General features: G+C 40.2%; 1 protein-coding gene across 1 annotated transcript; it reads right to left on the bottom strand.

The window, feature by feature from the left end:
* Nucleotides 1–4,818: 4,818 nt before the first annotated feature.
* On the bottom strand, nucleotides 4,819–7,764 carry LOC149835280 (auxin-responsive protein IAA31-like). The gene is made up of 5 exons (XM_090010484.1): nucleotides 7,635–7,764; nucleotides 7,266–7,455; nucleotides 6,255–6,460; nucleotides 5,571–5,673; nucleotides 4,819–5,126 (listed from the first exon to the last, which is right to left on the bottom strand). The coding sequence occupies exons 1-5, from the start codon at nucleotides 7,678–7,680 to the stop codon at nucleotides 5,075–5,077; spliced, it is 597 nt and encodes a 198-aa protein (XP_089866610.1). The 5' UTR covers nucleotides 7,681–7,764; the 3' UTR covers nucleotides 4,819–5,074.
* Between the last annotated feature and the right edge of the window lie 15,715 nt (nucleotides 7,765–23,479).

The raw sequence follows: 23,479 nt of genomic DNA, 5'->3' as shown, positions 1-23,479 counted from the left end.
TTACTGGATCGAAACCACTGCTATGGTTTGGACTTTGGGCATCCTATTACAAGTTGAGAGGTATGTTATATTGACTGCAGAACTAAACCAGTGTCTCCAGTAAAAAACTCTACGAGTACTCCCTGCGTACTGAGGATAGTATTCTATGAAATGTGTCATATTTCAAAGAGTTTTGTGGAAAAGTATTCTAACCCCTTTACCAAACTTGTTTTTGTAGAGCCTTGTATATAGGGGTGGCAATCGGGTCGGGTTGGCGTGTCAGCATACCTCAACCCGAACCCGACCCGTTTATTAAACGGGTCGGCTATGGCAAACACTAACCCGACCCATTTAAAAAATGGGTAACCCGACATGACCCGCCAACCCGTTTAATAAATGGGTTGGGTCGGGAAAACGGGTTGGCGGGTAGCGGGCGGGTTGGCGGGTCGGGTTGGTTGGCGGGTCGGGTTAGCGGGTTGGTGGGTTGACCCGCCCGCCTAACCCGTTCATTAAACGGGTCAGCCAGGTTGGCATACCCCCAACCCGAACCCGACCCGTTTAATAAACGGGTTAGGCGGGTTGACCCGTTTATTAAACGGGTTGGCTTAAGCCCAACCCGAACCCGCCTAAGAGGCGGGTTGGCGGGTCATGTCAGGTTTTGCCACCCCTACTTGTATATGATACACGTACGGACATTTTGCATTGCATAAATTGCTATGGGCAATGAAGTTAGTGAACTTGCTATCAAATCTTTCAGCCTTGAACTTAAAAATAGGGGTGGGTACAGGCTGGGCAGCTCCATGGACCAAGCCAACCTTGCCCGCTATGGACTGGGTTTGGGTCAAGGTTTTAGGCCGAGGCCCGTTAGCTAGCTACCGGAGGAAAACCCAGCCTGTTTTATATGTGGGCCCAGTTCGGGCCAGCCCGATGGGCTTGAGCTATTTATTAGTTTTTAATAATATAAAAATTAAAAAAATTAATTAATTGTATAGCAACTTGGTAACTATTATTATTTACCTAATTAGTTGCATTAATTTTATGAAAACTAGAAAGATAATTAGTTGGGTACATGAGAATTTGTTAATTATTTATTATTTACTTAATTAGTTGCACTAATTAATTGAGTATGGGCCGAGCCGGTCTGGGCCCAGCGCACTTCACATTAGCCCATTGGTTCGGGTTATGGTCTGTTCTTCAAACCTGAGCTCGTTAAGAACCAGAACAAGGCTCGTCCGGTTAGTAAATGGGCCAGGTCACCTCCGGGTTGGCCGGAGCTCTAAATGGTACCGTACTTAAAACTAAGCTAAGTGATTTTAGTTGAATTAATGTTAGACGTGCTAAACTGGTAAGGCAAACATTTAACCTTATATCCCACAAAAGAGGCGAGCAGATCCAGTAGTAGGAGCCAAGTACTTGGCAAATTAATTAGCGCTAGCTGCAACCATTCCTCTACCTGAGGGTTTTTGTAGTGCCCCATATGATGTCTTCTGAATTGGCAAATCCGTTATCCAATTTCAATATTCTAATATGTCATGAAATTTTGACAAAATCATGATGTTTAAATGAATATTTCATGATTTTGTGGTATTTACATTTATATGGGGGAAACATATTTACTGTATTTTCATGCATTTACAAAATTATAATTCTTGTAAATTTCTAGTTTTCTAAATTTATTTATTTCTGCCAAGATTTTCTCAATAAATTAAAACCTGTTTTTTTTTTTTAAATACACAGCCTAAATAATTCCCCACTTTAAACATTTGTCATTGCAAGCAATTGTGAGAGTAGGAGCAGCCCTATAGTTCACAAAATTGAGGGGTCATGCCATCAAACGTTTGCCATTGTGTTTAGGATAAATCCCAAAAAAAAAACTGCAAGAAAAACATGGGTTACTATATATATATATATATATATATATATATATATATATATATATATATATATATATATATGTGTGTGTGTGTGTGTGTGTGTGTGTTTTGCCCAGTTCTTACAAAAATCATAGTTTTTTGTATTTTTTCTCACATCTAACACCATAGATGTGATTTATAAGTTTTTTTTAGTGGGAACCAGCTTTTGGATCATCGGAATCTGACTTATATATAGGTTTTTCCGGTGATCCAAAATCAATGGCTATGATCAATTTTTTCGATCATAAAAATTCATTTTTTTTGTCTAAAAAACATGATCCAAGAGTCATTCTCACAAAATCAAGCATGCTAAATACATCCAACGGTTCAGATCTATCATAAAATACTTCAAACTATATGGGGCCTGATGTTCAGTTTATATATATATGAGAACTGAACATATTAGGCTCACTTTTCTTGTTTTGCCCCATAGTTTGAAGTGTTTTATGATAGATCTGAACCGTTAGATGTGTTTAGCATACTCGATTTAGTGAGAATGACACCTGAATTGTATATTTTCAACAACAAAAAATATATTTTTATGAGCCAAAAAAATTGATGCCTTCATAGCCATTGATTTTGAATCACTTGAAAAACCCATCATTTTATGAGACGCCATGGAAAAATGACCAATTTTGTGAACTCCAAAATTTAATTTATCAAACTTTCAAGTCCATGAACTTAATCACAATGCAAAAACCAAATGAACTCACTCAAGAGTCAGGACCAACAGTTTTTTTTTTTTTGTACAATGGGGAGAAACGACCATTATGGTTGGGATGTCTCGTTAGGGGATGAGAGGTTCCACATTGACCATAGCCATGTTTCGGTATTGGCAGCCTAAAACTTCACGAGTACTTCCCTTTAGCTACCCATTGGGGATAATTTTCCATTAGCTTCGTCCTTGCAGAAAAAGGATGCACACCTCGGGTATCGAACTTACAATGTGTCCTTCAACTTGAATGCTTTTAGCTGACCTGCCTAGCCAAGTGTGTGGAGCTAGGACTGTCAAAGGGTCGGGTTTTGTTCAGACTCAGGCAGACCTGATCTCAATTTTCGGGTATGGTATCGGGTCTGTGTCTGATTCTAATTAGACCCACCGTAAGAGAAACCATACCTGCACCCTATGAGAACTACATGAACCAGACGAGCCATACCTGATAAAACAATATTTTTTTTTATCATTTTTACCTTGAAAAATTGTGGGTCATAATCGGAACTCGGGTCTGGTATAAAATTTCACAAACTATACTCGGATTCATGTATTAATCGGACCTTCAGATCCAGACCCAGGTCTTTATCGGTTCTTCTTATTTATCACCATACCTGGACCTTATAGGGTTTGGTATGGGTCAGATTGACACCCCTATATGAAGCCTTTGTGAATAGGGGTATCAATGGGTCGGGTTTGACCTGGACCCGACCAGACCCATACCAAACCCTAAACCCTATAGGGTTTGGTGATAAATAAGAAGGTCCGATTAGAATCCAGGCTGGACCTGAAGGATCCAATATAATATATGGATCCGGCATGGTTTGTGAAATTTCATACCAGATCCGGGCCCGACCTGAGTTCCAACTAAGATCAGCAACTTTTCAATGTAAAAAAGATAAAAAACATATTAGGCCCACTTTACTATATGGTACGGAATGTTGGGCTGCCAAGAGATATCATATTAAAAAAATGAGTGTAGCTGAGATGCGTATGCTGAAATGGATGTGTGGAAATACAATAAAAGATAAGATTCAGAACGAGAAGATACGTAAGAAGGTAGGCGTTGCACCCATTGAAAATAAGATGACAGAGAATCGTTTACGGTGTTTGGACATATTTGGCAAAGGCCTAATGATGCTCCAGTTAGAAGGATGGAGAAATGAGAAAATATATTAGTTAAAAGAGGTCGGGGTAGGCCTAGGAAGACATAGATGGAGGTGATAGGAAAGGATATGAATGCTTTGAACATCACCGAGGACATGGCATTGGATAGAAATGATTGGAGGAGAAGGATTCATGTGGAAGACCCAGAATGATTTTCTTTTTTGGTTCATATCGCCGACCCCAACTGTTTTGGGATGAAGGCGTAGTTGTTGTTGTTTGTTATTGTTGGGTATGGTTCACGTAATCATTATTGGATCTAGTTATGGTTTAATTTCTCTTATTGTGGATCCAATTGGAACTAGGTCTGAACCCAACACCATCATCTCAAATCAGGTCTGGGTCTGAACCAAACCTGACCCGTTGACACCCCTGTGAACCACCCAAGACCAATTACTTACCTAGTTATTTTGAAGTGCTGATGTATAATTGAGTATGTATTCTCTATAATCTAGTGTACCGTACTATCCAATTAAAAACAATAGTGTGAGTCCCGTAGATGCATCCAACATGGTTTATTTGTTGTATGCACCGTAATTTTCATATATTTTTATTTTTATTTTTTTAAATCTTACCATGCAGATGTGATCTAGATGCTTGGTTTTATAAAAACAGATTAAGATACGTACAAGAACGATCTTTTAAGATTTGAAAATCAATCATAAATATTCAAACATACAAAATCACATTTTTTGATCTGATTACGATGATCAAATAGTCAATTCCAAGCAAATGGACCAAACCGAATGCATCTGCAGGGTTAGATTTGCAAAACAAACTATGAAAATCTCTGTTCATACTAATTTACATATTTTGCTGGTTTATATATTTCAGTTTCCCTTGTTTGTTAGAGATTGCATCTTGAATTGTTTTATTTTGCCATAAAAACATAGTTCTGGCTCATGCAGCTTTGGTGCATTGTGAGCCATTGTTTTTTTAAGCCCTTTAATAGCCTACTTACACAGCATAATCACATTATCTAAAACATGTTTTCCACTTAACCAACCATGAAAATCGCATCTACAAGGTTGGATTCATTAAAAAGGAAAATGAAAAAAAAAACACGGGGTGTTTTTTTTCTATTCGATTATACATACAGTCAACTGTAACAAATATTTACCATACAGGAACAATAAAGTAGCTATAATCATCAATTTGTCCATGGAGCAGACATGGCATCATTTCACAGATACATTCATACGGCATGCATGCCCTACTATACGTAAAGACATGTTCCAATAAGTTTATGACTCTTCATCGCCACTAAACAGGGCTCATGTACTGGATCAGTACAAAACTTTAATTATTAGAAGCCGTTCCTTCTTATCTTCAAACGCTTGACCGAGCGTACAAAAGTACTGCAGACCAACAGACAAATGTTAATAGACCAATAATGGCAGGACATCACGTGAGTTCGTGAAACATGAAAAGTTCATGAACCCTTCCTAGTGACAAAAGTTTAAAATGAATGATGACAGCAAAAATTGAATGAAAATTTCAAAATTTTTATTGTCTCGCATCTTTATAAGCAACATAAATAAATTAAAATTTAGAAACATGCAAAAAAATTGACAGAAACTGAAAATACATGCAGATAGAACAACTATTTTTCACAAGAAATAGCTGCTAAAAATGTAATATCGTGATAAGATCATGAAATTTTCATTACAGCGAATATTGTCGCCATTTAAAAGCGGAGACCAAAATATCACAATTTTTTCAAAATATTTTCAAAATATTGCTGATGTTTGTGCATGCGCATGAAATGAATGATGAAGATTTGCAACAAGTTGTGTACTTACTGCCAGGGAACATCTCCAACAAGCATACAGTCTCCGTCTCTGTCTTCATAGGTCAGACTGTAAATGGGATGCCCACCAGCCCCATCCTTTTGCTGATTTATGTCTGCAAAATTTTGAAAACATGGTCATATTTCGGCATTCATAAATTTTATATATATGATAACAAAAAAATTGTATTGTTTTATTCTGCCCTGCATTTTTTTTTTTCTAATTTGTACTTTTTGTTTGTGTTTTACACAATGTACTAACGTAGTGATGCTATTGGTATGCCTAGTGATTACGGAGTTCTGTAAATGGATTGGTGCTGATGGTAAACAGAGACAGGGATTGATTCGACTGGCAAGGAAGAATGGAGAAAGACTTGGATTCCTTGCTTATAAAAATGAGTTCTTTATTCTCCTTTTCTAATGTAATTTTAGTGCTACTAATGGGAGATGTAAATGATCTTTTCATGATTCTTAATAATCATTAAATGGGCTTACTTCTTGAAATAATTAAAAAAATGGAATCATAAAGTTCGCTGAAAGAATGTGAAAAGGTAAAACTAAGGCAACTCTTGTGTGACTGGAATCCAACTTATGCAATATGTTATGAACAAGTCTCTGAAATGGAGTTCTGCATGGTTGGCCCACAACAATCACCTGAGAACTTAAAGCCATATATATATAGAGAGAGAGAGGTCACCTTTTCCAAACATATTCTGCAATGTGTTCATCAGTGTCTTATAGTCATGATGCAGGCTTAAGTCTACTTTCCTACCAATGGTTACGCCTTCCAAGTTAACCTTTACATACAAAGAAGTCTGCTCTGGGACTGATTGGCTCGAATTGCAGTCTGATTGCGAAAGACTGTTGCAGGATTTGACGGGTGGCCATTCCACAATTTGGCTTCTGCAACCAAAAGAACTCCAAAATTAACTTTTTTCATGACATTTCCGATTTTTGTTTTCTTTTGAGAAGAAGAGATCAAATCATTAAAACGAGACATAAATAAATAACACATCAATCTCATAATTGTCAAGAAGTCACCTAAAACAGTAAGTTTTTTTTTAGAGAACCTAAAACAGCAAGTTAAAGGACCTATAAAAAGGAGGCAGGGAAGTTTCCATTCATTTTGTTGAGTAACATCTCTAGAAGCATGCTTCATGCCAACATTTGGTCTTTGATTGTGTTGATGATTTCATCAATGGTCACGTTTGGGGGCTATTGTGAATGATCTTCAGGTTTTCTAGTGTTCTCAAAAATTAATTATCTGCGCAGAAGGGCTCCTCTCATCTAGCAGGGGAAACTTGTGAAATATCACCAAGTTGAAGGAACGTCACAAGTTTTTGAAATCCATGGGCGTGCATCCCTTGACATGAGGCAGAAGCTGTGTACTCCTTGGTGGGTGAGGGGAACCTGGGGTTTTTACACCAGTGACCTCGCGAGCATGTGATGTGGTTTTCCCCGGTTATCCAAAAAAGAAAGAAAGAAACTATATATATTCCTAAAAGTTTCGGATATTCGAATTCCCAGGAAATAGTTGAAAACTCAGAAATCTGAGAAATTGGATATCGCTGGCACTCTCTCTCGATATTGATTTTTTTTTTGGACAATTCAACGGTAAAACCCTCAACATCGACCTCACATTGGCTAGCTTCCGAATATTGATATATAAACTAAAACAGAGAATTTCTTAACAAGGTTGCACTCTCACCCTACAGAACACTTGGAACAACCATCACCAGACAAAAGAGAGAACATCTCATCTTCCGTGTTCACTGCATCAAACGCTTCATTCAAGTCTCTTTTGCCAGAAAATCGGTTGCCCAAATGTTCGAATTCGCATGCACAATTAAGATCAAGCAGATTCTCCCTACCACTACCAGAATCTGGCTTCCCAGCACCTAATTTAAAATACAAAACAAACAAAAAAATCACAAATTTATCATCACCAACCTCAGCAAAATCACAGCACATCATGAGAAAAAATTTATGTACTCTCTCTCTCTCTCTCTCTCTCTCTATATATATATATATAATGTGTGTGTTAAAAGTGAAGAAAAAGAAAGAAGAGAAGCAATACCTAAGTTGATATGATTAGGGAGACCGAGGCAGAGTTCGAGCTCCATTTTCGAGAAAGAGAAGGAACAGGGGAAGATGATGATAGCAAAGCAAGAAGTTGGGGGGAAAAGGATTTAGTAATTTAGTGGAAGAGAAGAAAGGGGGACAAAGGGGACAAGAATGCAAGGTGGATATTCGACACAGCAGCAGTAGCCTAGGGTCAAAACTATAGGGCTCTAAGCAGTTCTGCTGGTCTTTTTGCCTACCTACTACTACAGTACTAGCACAAAGTGGTACCCTTCCCTTAGGCCCTAGGGGACGGTGGACCATCCCACTGGCATTAAGTCAGCACAAAACAACAACCCTACGGTTTTGGGGGTGGGGCCCTACATGGGGTTGACAGTAGAGATAGGGTGTTTTAATGCAAAGCCTTGTCTGGGAGCAGGGCAGTGCTGGTTTCCTGGGGTGGGAGTGGGTCAGCCTGTGGGGTGCTGCTATTCTCTTGTTGTCTTTGCAAAATTCTGTCCCACAATTTTGACGTTTATTCGCCCCAAAGAGGTTTGGCGTAGTGGGATTGGGGTCTATGCCGCAAGGTATCAGGTCTAGGTTCAAATCTCATGGATGTCACCTCTTGCGCAAACCGAAGGGTAGAGATTCTATTGAGATAAGGGGTAAGCTCAGAGTTTTACGCGGCCAGAACAGTGGTCGTAAGTATGGCAGGCAGAGCCAGCGTGGTTAGGTCTCTAATTCTGGGAGCAATTTTGATATGTTTATTTTCCGTCCGTGGTTGAAGGCGGATAAACAGATTTTGCTTTTGATTCAGAATGTCAGCTTGCTGATTTGAGATACTTCATTGATCGTTTGGATCAATGTTGTCAATATTGGTGTGTATCGGAAAATACTAACCTGAATCAACTATTTTTTAATAAATATAAAAAATTCTTAAATTTAATTTTTAAAAATTATTTTAATGGTTTTAACACCTCACATTCTAATTGACACGAAATATTTTTTTAATTATTTTTTTAGCTGATTCAGAACGATTCACTTGAGAATTGGTATTGACCGATTCATCTGAATCGTTGGCCAAACTATTCAAAGGCCGATACCATACTGACAACATTGGTTTGGACAGCAAAAATATTCACCTATTGAAGTCTTGCGATGGTGAGAACTCCATCCTACGGACCGGTGCTTGTACCGATGCAGGCTGTTGAATTAAAAAAGAAAAACATGACTTTTTAGTGACGGTTTAAATCGTTGCTGAAGTCTTTAACGACGGGTCACCACAGTTGACACCCACTGAGTGAAATTTCCAACGCTCTTATAAGGCCAAAACCAAACTCACAACTAAAAGAGAGCTAATATTTATAGATAATAATAGATTTATGAAATTCAAGCACACGTGCACACATACACCACGTACAGATTCGATAATGGTGACACAGGAATGTCGTCGTTATAGGCCTTCAACCTGAAAAATAAGTTTTTTATATGTTTTTTTTATAATGATCCAGTTTCTTTTCAATTGCCTTGATTATCTCATCTTTCCGAGAAATTCTTGTCTCCCCTTTCTCGATATTTTTATTATCCTGTTATAATCTAGCAGGAAATGAGAAGGAAAAAATCAACAAAGGCATTAAACATTCATCTTAGATAGATAGTGCAAGAATTTGGAGGCAAAGAGAAAGACCACTAATTTTGGTTTATAAGGAAGGCTTGCAAATTTAAAGCTAAAAATTAAGATTAGCCAACCAGACGTTGACATTCACAACCATTTCAAAAGAACTAATGTTAGCCATTTCTAAAGAACATAGTAGGGTCACTAGAGTCGTAACAAGTTTGCAGTTTCTGAACATATCATTTTCTAAGACAATCACTCATCTAGATGTTAAGTTTTTCATAATAATTAGAGAATTATTCATCTATTGGAAAAAGAAAGAGAAACAAAGTAGAAGGTAAAGAAAACTAGACCTGACGAATATACTGCCATTTCAGACAACAAAGGCCTAGCCAACCATAGGGAGCAACAGCAATAAAAAAACTGTACAACTACAAATATAAGGGAATATTAGAGAGGACATCCACATAAGCGTTCACAATATTATAAACACACTACGCAATATCTTAGTTGATTCAGTCTAGCTGTTTTGGTGAATATCCAAGGAAAGATCATGCCATGTGTCAGCTTCAAGTAGTTGATTCTCCTGATCTGAAAGGAGAAACAAAACCTCAATAATTTGGAAGAAAGCGGTAAAAAACAATCATTAGATTGCCATTAGTATCCAGAAGTTTAAATTTGCACTTATGTCTTCGGTATCATCAGTTATGGCAGCCACAACAGGAGGTAACGGGATATCTGCAACAATTGGAGAATTTTTTTTTCACCAGAATAATAGATAAAACATTAACTATATGTCTTTAAACATAGGAAAGTTGTTCAATGAGCAGAGTGTCTCTCATCCATTCTTCATCAACAATATCTAATAATACACTAAACCTCTGCCATTTTTCTTGTTGTAAGTGTCATATAGTTAGAACATTGTCACCATAGCAATCACTAACCAGTCAGGAAAAGTCAATGAAGTGAAAACATTTTTTCACTTGGCAAAATGAGTATGTTCTCTTAACACACTCAACACAATCCTCACATGCTTGAAGTGATTCTCTCAATTAGAACTATATACCAATATGTCGTCAAAAAATACCAATACAAATTTTCTTAATATAAGTCTAAAGATGTCATTCATAGTTCTTTGGAAGGTGGATAGTGCATTGGTCAACCCAAATGACATAACCAAGAATTTATAATGACCATCATGTGTGCGAAAAATGATATTTTCTATGTCTTCCTTAGCCATTCAGATTTGGTGATATCCGGCTCTTAAATCAAGCTTGAAAAAATACTTAGCATCGAACAACTCATCCAATAACTCATCAATTATAGAAATTGGATGTTTATACTTAAATGCCACCTCATTCAATGCTCTATAATCAATACAAAACCGCCATGTGTTATCATTCTTGTGCACAAGAACTAATGAAGAGTAAGCACTTGAACTTGGGCGAATGATGCCACTTGGAAACATCTCTTGCACTAATTTTTCAATTTCACTCTTTTGTGCAAAAGCATACCGATATGGTCTCACACTAACTGGCCCTTGCCTCAGAATAAGAGGCATATGATGGTCTTGAGTGCGTGAAAGAGGTACCCCATTGGGTTCTCCAAAAACATCCTCATATGACTCAAGCAATTAATTCACTCATGTCCAGAGGAACAATGTCTTCCAACTTGGACTCTTCTTTTGGTGTTATAGGTTGTGCCAAACATAAGAAAGCCATATGTGTAGCCCAAAAAAATTTAATGGCCTCTTGGTTATCAATCACCTCGCCATCTTGTGTAGAGTTATCTCTTAAGATTATTGGTCGGTCTGCTTTAGCAAATGACATTTCCATGTTGGTGAAGTTCCATGTGGCACTTCCTAAAGAGCAAAGCCAACATATCCCTAACACAATGTCGGCACCGTGCATAGGCAATACAAACAAGTCAAGTTTAAAATGTGATCCTTTGAGGTTAATCTTCACATCAGTACATAATTGGCCACATTTGAGATGACTTTCATCTCTCACCATAACATCAAACTTTGGATGCTCATGTGGCCGAAGTTTGAATTTAGACACTAAGTCCTCTCTCACAAAGTTATGGGTAAACCTCGTGTCTATCAAAACATCCACTTTCTTGCCAGATAAAGTGCCAGAGACTTGCATGAAATTTAAGGCTGATTTGCTTCGCAAAGCATATTCTTGAAGAACTCCAATTTCCTCTTGGTCCAATTCTTTCATGGTCTCTCCTTTCGACTCACAGTCATTTTTATTATTGGTTACTATCAAGCACTTTAATGATTTGCATTTGTGTCACAATATCCAATTGCTCTTGCAATTAAAATATAAGTTTTTTCTTCATAATTTTTTAATCTCCTCCCGAGAGATACGCTCCACCTTAAGGTTATTGGAACCCTGAAACTTAACCCCTTTATTCAACGTAGGCCTTGGTATGAACTTAGAATTTTGGTTGGCATTCATGGAGCTTTTACAAAAACCATGATTCTCTTGTGTTTCTTTTCAATGATGCGAGCTTGAAGATAGCAATCCTCAAGTGTATGTGAATTTTGAGCCAATAGCTCATAACAGATGTTATCTTTTAATCCACCAATGAATGTGCTCAAGAGAGCATTATCATTCCATTCTCCACAAAGAGAACACAAATTCATAAATTGAACTTGGTACTCTTGTACAGATCTAACTTAGCGAAGTTTCATTTCCACGCAATTATTAGTGTATGGAGTTGGGCCAAATCGTTTAAGAAGGTCATGCTGAAGTATGTCCCAAGTAGGGTACCCATGTCGTTGGTCAAACCAACAAAATCAATGAATAACTTCACCTTTAAAGCTCATAACGATGCATCGAACCATGTGTTCAAGTCTCACATTATGGCTTATAAAGAATTGTTGTGCCTTATACAACCATTCTATTGAATTTTTCCCGAAAAAGGTTGAAAATGGTAGCTTGATCGATCTAGGAAGATTCACATCATAGTAATTTTCATAATGGCTATATGTTCGACCACTATGCTCACGTTCAAGTGTGTGCTCAAACCCTTGCATGTCATCAATTTGTTCGAACTCATCCTTGAAATGGTCATCTCTTAAAGTTATTGCTTCGATTCTGCCCCCATGCGCATAGACAGTCGGCTCACATGCATTGCGCGTGGGTGGTGCCCTATCGCGTGCAAGGTGTGCTTGCTCTGCCATACTGAAATCGCCACGCGCATCGCATTACGTTGTGCCACGCATACTGTTCAGGTGCTCTCCCACATGGAAAGTGTCATGCACGTCGTGCATCATCGTGTCGTGTGTCCCACTTGCATGCTCTCCCGCATAACAATAGTTGCATGCATTGTGTGTCACTAGATACTATGCATACGCGTTAGCGCCTAGCACATCACGCATTCTAGTATAGTGCAAGTGCACATTGCCACCTGGCGCATTGCGCACAGGTGCACAACGCCATAGTGCATTTGTGCTGGGTGCATCACGCACTAATGTATTAGTTTTGTCACCATCCACAACATGCACATAGTGCCGCAAACCTTGCACATCACTTGCATGGCTCATGGAAGGCCTCACTGCAGGGTCACAATCACCATAAGGTTGAATATCAGATATGCGCACATCCAGAGGAATTTCCTATTGTTGCAGTTGCTTTCCAGCTGTGTGAAAATGCAGCCTCATTTTCGTCATCATCTCTGAAAAATTCTATTGCAATGTTGTGATTTTGCTATCAAACTGTTCCAGTTTGCCTTCTACTGAAACAGTTTAGGCGGCATTCTCGTTGAGATGTTCTTCCATTCGTTGCTAAAGTTGCTCCAACACCATTTCCTTGAGCGGTGTCACTTTCGATGACATGGCTCTGATACCAATTGTTGCAATGTCAGTAGAGATCATACTGCACTAAGCACCTAAGGACGATGCACGCAGGCATCAAATTTCTCTTGACTCACAGGTGTTTGTTCATTGGCGCTCGGAGGCACTTAGGATAAGGCACACACATGCACTTGGGAGAAAATGCACAATGAAAGGCACACACAGACGTGTAATGATTGGCGTATACAGGCATGCAAGGAGTGGCTTACATAGGTGCATAGATATCAAGGCACACACATGCACACATAAGCTTGCACAAACAGGTGCTAGGATACTCATTTTGGCGAGTGTGTTAGGCACAAGCATCTTTCATCACAATGATGCCTTCTCTGGCTCGCATACAGTTGTGGCATCCATTGTAGTCCGAGCTTCCGAATATGTGGATCTTGAGATTAGATCACAATCTATAGTAGTGAATTGATTGATCTAATCTTGCTCAAGATGTGTAAAGATGCTTATGCACTTAGCTGAAGTCTGAATATTAGTGTAATGAGCGATTTCTCAATGACACTGGACGCTTGCGCAATATCATCAAGACTTGCATATTTGGAAACAATCCTGTTTGCGTCTTGCCTTGAGCTTTTCAAATTCAGCGTGTTATCTATTGCTCAGTCCTACAATAGTGTGTGCATAAACTGAAAGATCAAAAATCTAAATCAAAATTGAAATACAAGGGAATGCACTCAGTTGTGATTAACATTTCGATGATATCGAGCTCAAACTGTGCTCTATGATACGTCGAATGTCGTTTGATGTTCAATCAGATAATTGAAGTTCCCTGCTTCCGCTATGGACTGCAAAATGTTTGTGGAAAGAGTGGAAGGAAAGAAGACTTTGAATGAAATCTCCATAAGTATCTGAAGATAGATTGTGAAGCCAAATCCTCGATCACGAGGCCGATCTCCTTGAATTGGGGCCAAGAACAATTATGCTTTATTTCTCAAGAAAACTTATTAGATTACATAATGCTCTTATTACAAAAGATGTGATATTTATACCTGCGTCTTTGACTTTGGTGCCATGATCCGAGTGGCCTGAGCTTCAAAACCTATTGTTGATGGATCTATTATGTCTGCTGAAACCATACTGACTGACATGATCTTGGTGCTAGTCACCCTGCTTGACTAAATGAACTGACCGAATGCCCCTGGTATACCGCAACTGACCCGGCTGTTGTGACCCTGTGCCCAACTAAATCCTGTTGGGTCCCTCTGGTGCACACTCGACTAGACTCTCCAACCTCAAAAGCTGGGTTTTCACTTGGGTCTGCAACACTAGACCTCTCTCTATTTTTCTAGTATGTTTTTTCATCTCACTCTAGTTAGTTCAGGCCTTGACTTAGTCAAGGTTCTGGCTAAGTAAAGCCTAGGGTTCTTCAGAAGTTGAGCATAGGGTTTAAGCTGAGCTGATGATTTGTGTCGAGTTGCTCAACCTGACCTAGTAAAGAGGTTATTCAAGGTGATCCGGGTTGAATTGTTTAGTATCACCCAGTGCAAAATGTGGGTTGACCTTCGCTAGTTGGCAAAAACTCGCTTGTATTCTGAGAGTGAAGTTACACGAATACTGATTGTGCCAAAAACTTGATTATAAGTGGAGCAATTGTTGCTTGAAAAATTTCACATCTAACACGTGCCTCTGAGCGCACCTAGTTCAAGCTCAGTTGACATACCCACCGAGTGAATTTTTCTAACACACAGTGTAAGGCCAACCAAAAGAGAGCTAATATTTATATATAATAATAGATTTATGCAATGAAAGAACATGTGAACACATACACCAGGTACACATAGACATGTTCATGTATATCCGCATACTCATATATAACCCTCCATAAGAAGGAAATAGAGATATTGTTTTAATACCAAACAAATAGATATGTCATGTACTTCACGTATAAACTTAAAACCACATTGATGGATAAAGTATGTGTGATCCAAAAGTCTTGTTTTGTACAAAGTAGGTCTCCTCTCTCATACTAATTTTATCCAACCAGTGGTCCTCATGTGTGTATATGCACACAAAAAATACCACCTTTAGCAGCAATCCATCGCTAAACATTTTTAGGTGCAGCAGTAATGAAGGTAGGGAACTATTTCAGAAATACTTTTTCATATCTTTTCGATTGTTTTTTTATTGGTTACCCAAGGATGACAATGTGATCTACAAGGTTTGTTTAGTAGGAAATATGCTTTGAATCACGTGACTATGACATAAGTTTTTCAAGAGCTTAAAAAAAATCATAAAAACTTTACCTTGGATGGTTGCAGCTGCAAGGAGGAAGAGGAGGGTGCTGAGAGGAGAGAGAAGCTCCAAGAAAACAAAAGAGAGACAAATAGGGGTCGACCCCCCTTATGGGCTCTATTTATATAATTTTTTTAGGTTTTTCTAAAGAGTTTTAAAAGAAACCAAACTCTTTCTTAATTGGGTTTGCTGGGGGGGGATTTTTGGGAAAATTTCTATTATGACCCTAACCCTAACTACCTAATTAACACTTAATTGAACTCCTAACTGACCTAAAAGACTCTAAATGTGGCACCACCTAATGTGGGCCCACATTGGATTTTAAAACTTTAATTTAAAAACCTTAAAAACAAGAGGTAAAAACCAAAGTAAAAATAAATTTTTCAAAGTCAATTTGGACTCTTCTAAATCCCTAAACTAACTAGAACACTGAACTAACCCTAGTCTAGCCCTGATTTTTGCAAATGTGGCGCCACCCCGAGTGGGCCCCATTTGATTTTTCAAAAATGATTTTAAAACTTGAAAATGAGGAATTTTTCAAAAGAGGTTTACAAATAGAATTGAAATTGAATGTTTTGAAATGACACAAAGTCCTTACTGGGTTAGAACTTCTCTAGATATGGCACCAACTGAGTGGGCCCCACATCACAGTTTTGAAAAAGTTGAAATAAAGACTGAAAATGGCTTTGAAAAGGGGTTAAAATCAACGGATGAAATTCAAAGATTTTGAAAATAGAGTTCTAAGCGAACTAAAACTCTTGGCATGGTAATTAGGAAAGGCTGATTTCACCTTCTCATGCTGGGATTTAGCTGAGATAAGGCTGATTTGAAGGGATAAGGCTGATTTGAAGGGACGTGGGGTAATTACCATGCAAATCTGCCCTATCCCACGCCCATGCAAATCTACCAGACCCCATGTCCCTTCAAATCAGCCTTATCTCAGCTAAATCTGTCAATTTTTATCTTTTGAGGTAATTACCTTCAAATCAGCCTTTCATGGTAATTAGGAAAGGCTGATTTCACCTTCCCTTGCTGGGCATAATGTATTGGCATCTTAATGCAAGATATCTACAACACGAAGTCTACCGAGTAGGCAGGCAAGGGCAACATTAAGAAGGCTAGCCTGTTTGTACTATTGTGCTGAGCTACAGGGAGAGGGTCATGTGAAGTACATGTGAGAGGCACATGGGTATGCAGGTTGTGGGGTTACTCTTGGAGAGTTTTTTCAGCACATCCTATTCACAACCCCCCCTTAAAATACAGGGACATTCACACCCCATTGCCATGCCTGTTTCAATCCATGCGTGCAGTCAACCTTCAACTTGGACGTGTCATTCTCGACCGCGGCATAGGACCACTCTATGGAAGCCATTGATGGGGGAGATAGGGGCAAGTTGTTGAAAGGGATGTTGGCTAGCACCACTCTTAGCTATCTAGAGCTCATGCAATTGTCATAGAGGCCAGGAACTTGGAAGCACTAAACACCTTAGGGGGCAGTTCGTACTGGCATAATGAGGTCTTATCTTATTCACAATAGTGGCCCAATAGGCTGCAAGATAAGCATGGCAATCCTATAGGGAACAGTCAATGGGAGTCATCCTTTGGCTGTCTTTAAGTCCACAGGCACAGAGGTGTGAGTGGTAAAGGAGTAAGTCTTGAATATGTTGATACTGAGGCGGTCAAGAATTAGAGCCTGCCGACCTGCTTTGTCCTAGGTTCGACTCCCACCAGGTGTGCAGGTGCCTTTAACTGGTAGGCTCGGTAAGGGCTTGGGTGTCAGTGACTCCACCCGGGTTTTACTTTGCAGGGGCGCGGGCTCGCTAAGTGACCCGATTCTCAGCAAGGGTTCCTCGTCATCAAAAAAAAAAAAATTAGAGCCTGCCGACTTGCTTTCTTTTAGTCTAAACCCAAATATTGACATCTAATTAGTTTTAGCAGATCCAGTACATACATGACAAAAAAAGAAAGCTGGCCACCCTAAAGTACATTTTCAATTTCCAAAATAGCAATCAATGATGCATGACGTGCTGCATTATAATCTGAATACATTCTGATATCTGAACTTGACCCGTTTGCCTAGATTTGGACGTGTGAACAAGATCTGGATGATGAATTAGTGGATCTGGAATATTGGAAATGTCATAACCAGATCCAGATAAGAGGTCATAAATATGTGAGTAAAATTTCAGTTTGGAACATCAGCGGGATTCGGAACCTTTGTAGCTGATAAAACAAACAAGAACGGCCATTTTACTGGACCAACTCCTCTCTTATAAGATTTGTATCCATTTGCCTGGTTTTGTAACTAGAATGCACGTGTTCTTTTTTTAACCAACGGATCTAGGGTTTAAATCCCATTTAATTGGACACTGAAGGTAATCCTTTCTTAATATGTGGGTTAGCAAAGTTGAAATTCTGTTTTGATTTTCCATTTGTGTGTGTTTGTGTGACAAATAAGCCTTTAGTTCAATATTGATACTACACTCATTTGAGGCACCTTTTTGCTCATATGACAAAAGTCCCATACGAATTTGTCATATAATTAAGTGTTTGGATTAAGAAAATGTTCCTTGTCGAAGCTTTTTCCTATTGCCATATTTTCTTCTTTTGGTCTTTCCATCACAAGCGTGCAAGCACACGCACACACATATACACAACATGCACATACATGAACGAGTATATTTGTACATGCACTTATATTTACTACACCGTATATACTGTATGGTAGAATCCAATTTTTCAAATTTTTTTTGTGTAGGCCAACTTTATGGATTGTGTTAAGTAGGATTCTTAAGACTTTGAAGATTTGATATCCACAATGCACCAAAATTTCATGATTAAATATTCATTTTCATTTATTAAACACTTGATGCAGTCTTGGTTCCTTGATAAACAGCCATGTTAACACATTGAAGCTTGCAACCAGGGCTTTCTACTTGAGAGTATCGTGCGGTCGAGCACACCTAAAAAATACTTAGTAGTCAACGATGCCCGCCTGTAAGATCTTGGGTTACAAATTTCATTTCTCAATAGCAGATGTGTGTGTGTGTGTGTGCATACGCGCATGTGAATGTGAATCGCTAAACCATGGTTATTATATTTGCGAAAAAATCCCCACTACTTTTTCTGGTCAGTCCCTGTAAGGTAAGTGACCCATGTACACAAAAAGGTTCCTTGTCATCAACAAAATATTTTTACAGAAATTTGATATATATATATATATATATACATAGAGAAACCGCCCCAAAAACAGAGACCTAGTAGCGCTGGTTCTGCGAATTTTGAACTTAGACTGCCTGCCTAGTGGCCTAGGCCCCATCCCTCTAAGCCAAACCCCTTTGAGGCTTTTGAAGAAATTTGTTGCCAACCCAATATGAGCTATTATTTTGTTTTTATGTTTAGCAAAAGCTAAGCATGAAAAAGTGTTTAGGTAACATGGAATCAGGACAAACTTACTGTTCTTGATCTGGAGCCATGTTGGAAAGATAAACCTTATGATTGGTGTCCTTTGCTTAATGACAACCTCATGTAATTTTCTCCTTTACTATCTAGCAAAGGTCTGCCTATCAAACAAAAAAGAAGAGTGCAAGTAAAACCCTTTTTTTCTATGTTTAGCTGGACACTTCACTTCCAAGTCGTTGCAAATGGATTGGACTCAGGCTGGATCCTGTCAGATCCGAATCTAAATCTAAAATGTAAACTATAGATTCATATCTGAATCTGGATCCAAATCAGACCTGAGGAAGTAAGATAAAATCCAAATCCAAAATACATGTGGTAATATCAGATTGGGAAAAAATACTTGCATGTAGAAAATGTAGTCAGGTCAGATTTTGAATTTGATCAATTCGAGTTATGACTTAAAATGTTTATCCGAATCCGACCTGATTCCGAAAGTAATCCAATTGAATAGATCTGAATCCAATTTGAAAGTACTTAAAGGCTACATATTCAGTAAAAAATGTCGGACCTAGGTTAGGGATGGTAGTAGACCAGGAAAAAACAGCCCCCATCCTGCCTCGCTCCATTTGGACCAGCGATGGAGGACATGAAATGGAAAATCAATTGGAGATGGTGGTTAAAATCAAACCTTAAGCGGGGATGGACTTACTCTTAACCCCAGCCCTACCTTCGCCCCGTCTAGCCTGATCCCTGATCTCCGTTAAGAAAATTATTATTATACTTTTATACATATTAGAAAATCCTATATATATATATATATATAACCTTAACATAAAACCCTATCTCTCCTCCCTGACCTTTCCTTTTTCTAATGAGCTGCACAAGTTTTCATTTCTCTTATTTTCTTTCTCTAATGGCGGAAGGCAATAGCAGAGAAACGGAGCCCTACCCAGCTTCACCCTCATTTGAACAGAAAATGAAGGACATGAAATGAGGAATAGACTGAGGATGGAGGTTAAATTCAAAACTCGTGCAAGAATGAAGATAGGGATGGCAGAAAAAATTTTGAGACAGGACGAGGGTGGAAACCTTGTCTCCGCTGCCATCCCTGACAGAGATTGAATATTCAACTATATATGATATGTTTTGCAACCTTACTACCAAGGGAACAGTCGGTGATGGGGCTTTCGGATTATTAAAAAATAAAAAGAAAAAAAAATGCACCGACTATTTTCTCCTGTCAGGTCTTTTTTTTTTTTAATATTGAGAATGGAAGTATTATGGGCACACATGTATGAGGGGAAGCATGTCAATTAGACCCGCGATGATGCCCAGCCCTCAAGATTGGATGGTCCACGTCAAAAGCTCAATAGATTGATAGGTACATGGAGTCGTGCATTATTGGGGTTCATGGAAATGATCATTTCCACGGATATAAGGTCAGTATCAGGCTGTGTAGGGTCCACGCACGAGATAGTGCATGCTGTGCATGCTGGGCCCAGGTTGCACAGTGTCAGGCCCTGCACCTGCCCTCATGTGAACCAATACATGCTGTTTCAGGTAGCTTTGAACCTATGATTGAAACATGATTCTTAGCATCTAACTCTAATATATTTGGTTGAAACATGCATGATCCTACGCATCTAACTCTAATATATTTACATTCATACGAGTGGTAGCGGGCCTGGGGAGAAGGTGATGACCCCTTCATCTCATGTTCGACTCTCACTAGGTGTGCCGGTGCTTTTAACTTGTGGGTTCCCTAAGAACCAGGGTGTCGGTGACCTCGCAGGAGGGTATGCAGGCCCATTAAGTGACCCGGTTTCCTGTAAAAGTTCTTCATCATAAAAAAAACTTTAATTTATTTACCAAATGAAGCGATCTGAAGAACTTAGGCCTAGCAGCACTCACAAGGTGAAACTTCCAACATCTAAAGTCTAGAAAGCAAGTAGAGATGCCCCCACAGCACCCTACATCAGGTCTTGGGTCCCACACCTGATAGGCCCTGTTCCCAAGATGAAGGGTGATCAGGTGCTTAATGCACAAATATTTGTGCAATCATATTGCACCTGATCTTTTCAGCAGCACCCTCCAGGTAGCCACAGACACCCACCCAGACTTATTGTCAAGGCACTTGGATTCATAGGGGAACTCTCAATGCCATCCTTGGTGGCCGCTGTCACCACCACCACCACCTTCTGTTCCTCAACCTCCTGGCCCCAATGGTCCTCCTCCTCCTCCGTTAATTAAAAGTTCTTGGTAAGGTCCATATGTGCTGGACACAAGCACTGTGAATGTTGCTATCTGTCTCCACACACATCATGGTCATGTGAAAGCTTTTCGCTATTTGACACATACTGCTGTGTATATATAAAAGTCTGGGCAGATCAGGTCATATTGTATATAATCGATTCATTAGTTACATCCAATCCCCACCGCACATCTCGTGCAGGCCACATTCTCATAGCTAGTTTCCAAGTGAGGTGCGTGTTGGAGATTGAATATAACAAATGGTCAGTTTGTATACAATATGTCCCAATGAGAGAGAGAGAGAGAGAGAGAGAGAGAGAGAGAGAGAGAGAGTACTGGGTGTTGAATAAGATCCAGGATCAGCTCCAGATCCAGTGTGGTTCAAATCCATCGCAAGATCCAAATGATCCAATGCAGTCCAGAAAGATAAGGTGGACCATTAGGCAAGATAATGTTGGACATAATGAGTCTAGGTCCAACCCACATGGTGACCCTGTTTGACAGCCATTAGTGAGTCACATTAGTGGTCACATAATGGGGTTAGTGGGTGGGAGTTATGTGAATGTGGAGAGACCACATTCACATAATTGCCTATTTCTCTCATTATATGCCACATAATGGGGTTAGTGGGTGGGGGTAGGATGCTACGAAGATGATGAGAGATTCGTAGCTGTAATCCTACCCAAATCCCACATCCAGTTTATGTGGTATAGGGTCCTGTTCACCGTCGACCTAAGGCCTAGGCTCATTGTGGGCATCGATCGGCCGAGGACAACGCCAAATTCCCTGCACGCGCTCTATGGTGAATACAGGTGTGCTTTTTGTGTTTGTTTTACAGAAAATGCCACATTGGGTTATGGGCCCACGTTCCATGCATTCCGCTGTGCGTGGGTGCCTGTAAGGCCTTCCGACGTTTTGCTGCCACTATCGTAGTGGGGCGACAACCTTCACCAATGACAGAGCCATTCTAGTCGTTGATCGCTCGTCGCCATGGGGCAACGTTGGTTGCCAGACGATGACAACTGTCGTCATCGGGCGACAACCATTCCCGACAGTTGTTGGCCCAGGCTACCCTCTTTAAAAAAAATGCAGAGAGTCGAGGGCTTACCCTGCGCCGTTGGGTAACAGGGTAGTCTGTCGGTGCAGGGATCACCGCGGGATGACGCTGAGCGAGGGGGTTTTGCTGGACCGCTGGAATGTCGGCGAAGTGCGGCAAACTCCTTACCAGTTGTGCCGCTTGCCGGAAAAGCAGGGTTCAAAACCCCCCTTTTCACCAAAACCCTTTAGTCGTCGGGCTGGGGATTTTCGTCCAGTGGTTTTTCGCCGGAGAGGTGAAAGCGATGACGGTGGCCTTGCCGGCGTCACTGGTTGCCCGACAACATCATTGATTTACCAGTTGTTATGATGGTAGATCCATAAAAAAAGCAGCAACCCTTACCTGTCGTCGATGGTGAGTTCGTCGGTGGATCAGGTTGATCGTCGTGGGGTGATATGTCGACAGGGGCAGCCGTCGATCACCGACGGCCTTGCCGGCACCGCTGGGGTGTCCCCTGGGGCATTAGTGCTCCTCTGATGCACCGATTGCCGTCACCATCTGGATCTACCGGTGTCAGGGCTGTCGCCCGAGGAATGTCGCCGAGGGAGGTGATCGTCGTCGGCTGGTCACCGACATCGGTTGTCGTACGACAACGTGGGTCGCCGTGGGGCGACGAAGGGGAGAAACCCTACGAGTTCTCAGTAAAACGCAAACAGAAACTAAGGGTTTCTGTTTTCATTTTAATAATGTTAAGGGCGGTTCAGGTCTGAGTTTGATCCAGACCAGACCCGGGTCCTTGGTCTGATCGGGTCCAACCCGAGTCTGCTTTGGACCGGGTCAAACCCGGGTACCTGTTCGACCCGGGTCCACCGGGTCAGACTCGGGTCCCTGTTCGGACTGGGTCCACTAGGTCCGACCCGGGTCCCTTTTCGGATTGGGTCAGACCTGGGTCTCTGTTTGGACCGGGTCCACCGAGTCCACTTTGGACAGGGTCAGACCCAAGTCTATTTTGGACAGGGTTAGACCCGAGTCTCTGTTTGGACCGAGTGCAACCCGGGTCCTTGTTCGGACTGGTCCACTTAGGATTGGGTCAAATCCGGGTCCGGTTCGGACCGGGTTAGATCCGGACCCTATTTGGACCGAATTGGATCCATACTTTTACAGGATCCAGGCACTATTTGGCCTGAACCGGATCGTGTACTGATTCGGCCCTTTTTGGGACCGGTTCAGAGCCATTTTTGACCGGTTCCGAGATGCAAAGACCTTATTTTCATAAATATAAGAAGGTACAAGGATTTTGGCATACTGTTATAGGGTTTTATGAACTTTTGTTCATATTTGGTACCGGTTCATAAGGTTTAAAACTGGTTTGGACCCTTAGATGATCAATTCAGGGTTGTTTTATACCAGTCAAAAGTATTTTCAGACCAGTTCCTACTTGAGGACCCTGGGTTT

Source organism: Nuphar pumila, chromosome 6, assembly GCF_984573655.1.
Source record: "Nuphar pumila chromosome 6, dmNupPumi1.hap1.1, whole genome shotgun sequence".
Classification (NCBI taxonomy): domain Eukaryota; kingdom Viridiplantae; phylum Streptophyta; class Magnoliopsida; order Nymphaeales; family Nymphaeaceae; genus Nuphar; species Nuphar pumila.
The sequence above is the reverse complement of the archived record's forward strand: the minus strand, read 5'-3'. Positions and strand labels throughout refer to the sequence as shown.

Excerpts from the sequence above, each read along its gene's own strand:
- LOC149835280 (XM_090010484.1), bottom strand. The coding sequence starts at position 7,680 with ATGGAGCTCGAACTCTGCCTCGGTCTCCCTAATCATATCAACTTAG. Across the intron at positions 7,456-7,634 it reads CCCTAATCATATCAACTTAG|GTGCTGGGAAGCCAGATTCT; the intron begins GTATTGCTTCTC and ends ATTTTAAATTAG. Across the intron at positions 6,461-7,265 it reads TGTTCCAAGTGTTCTGTAGG|AAGCCAAATTGTGGAATGGC; the intron begins GTGAGAGTGCAA and ends TTTTGGTTGCAG.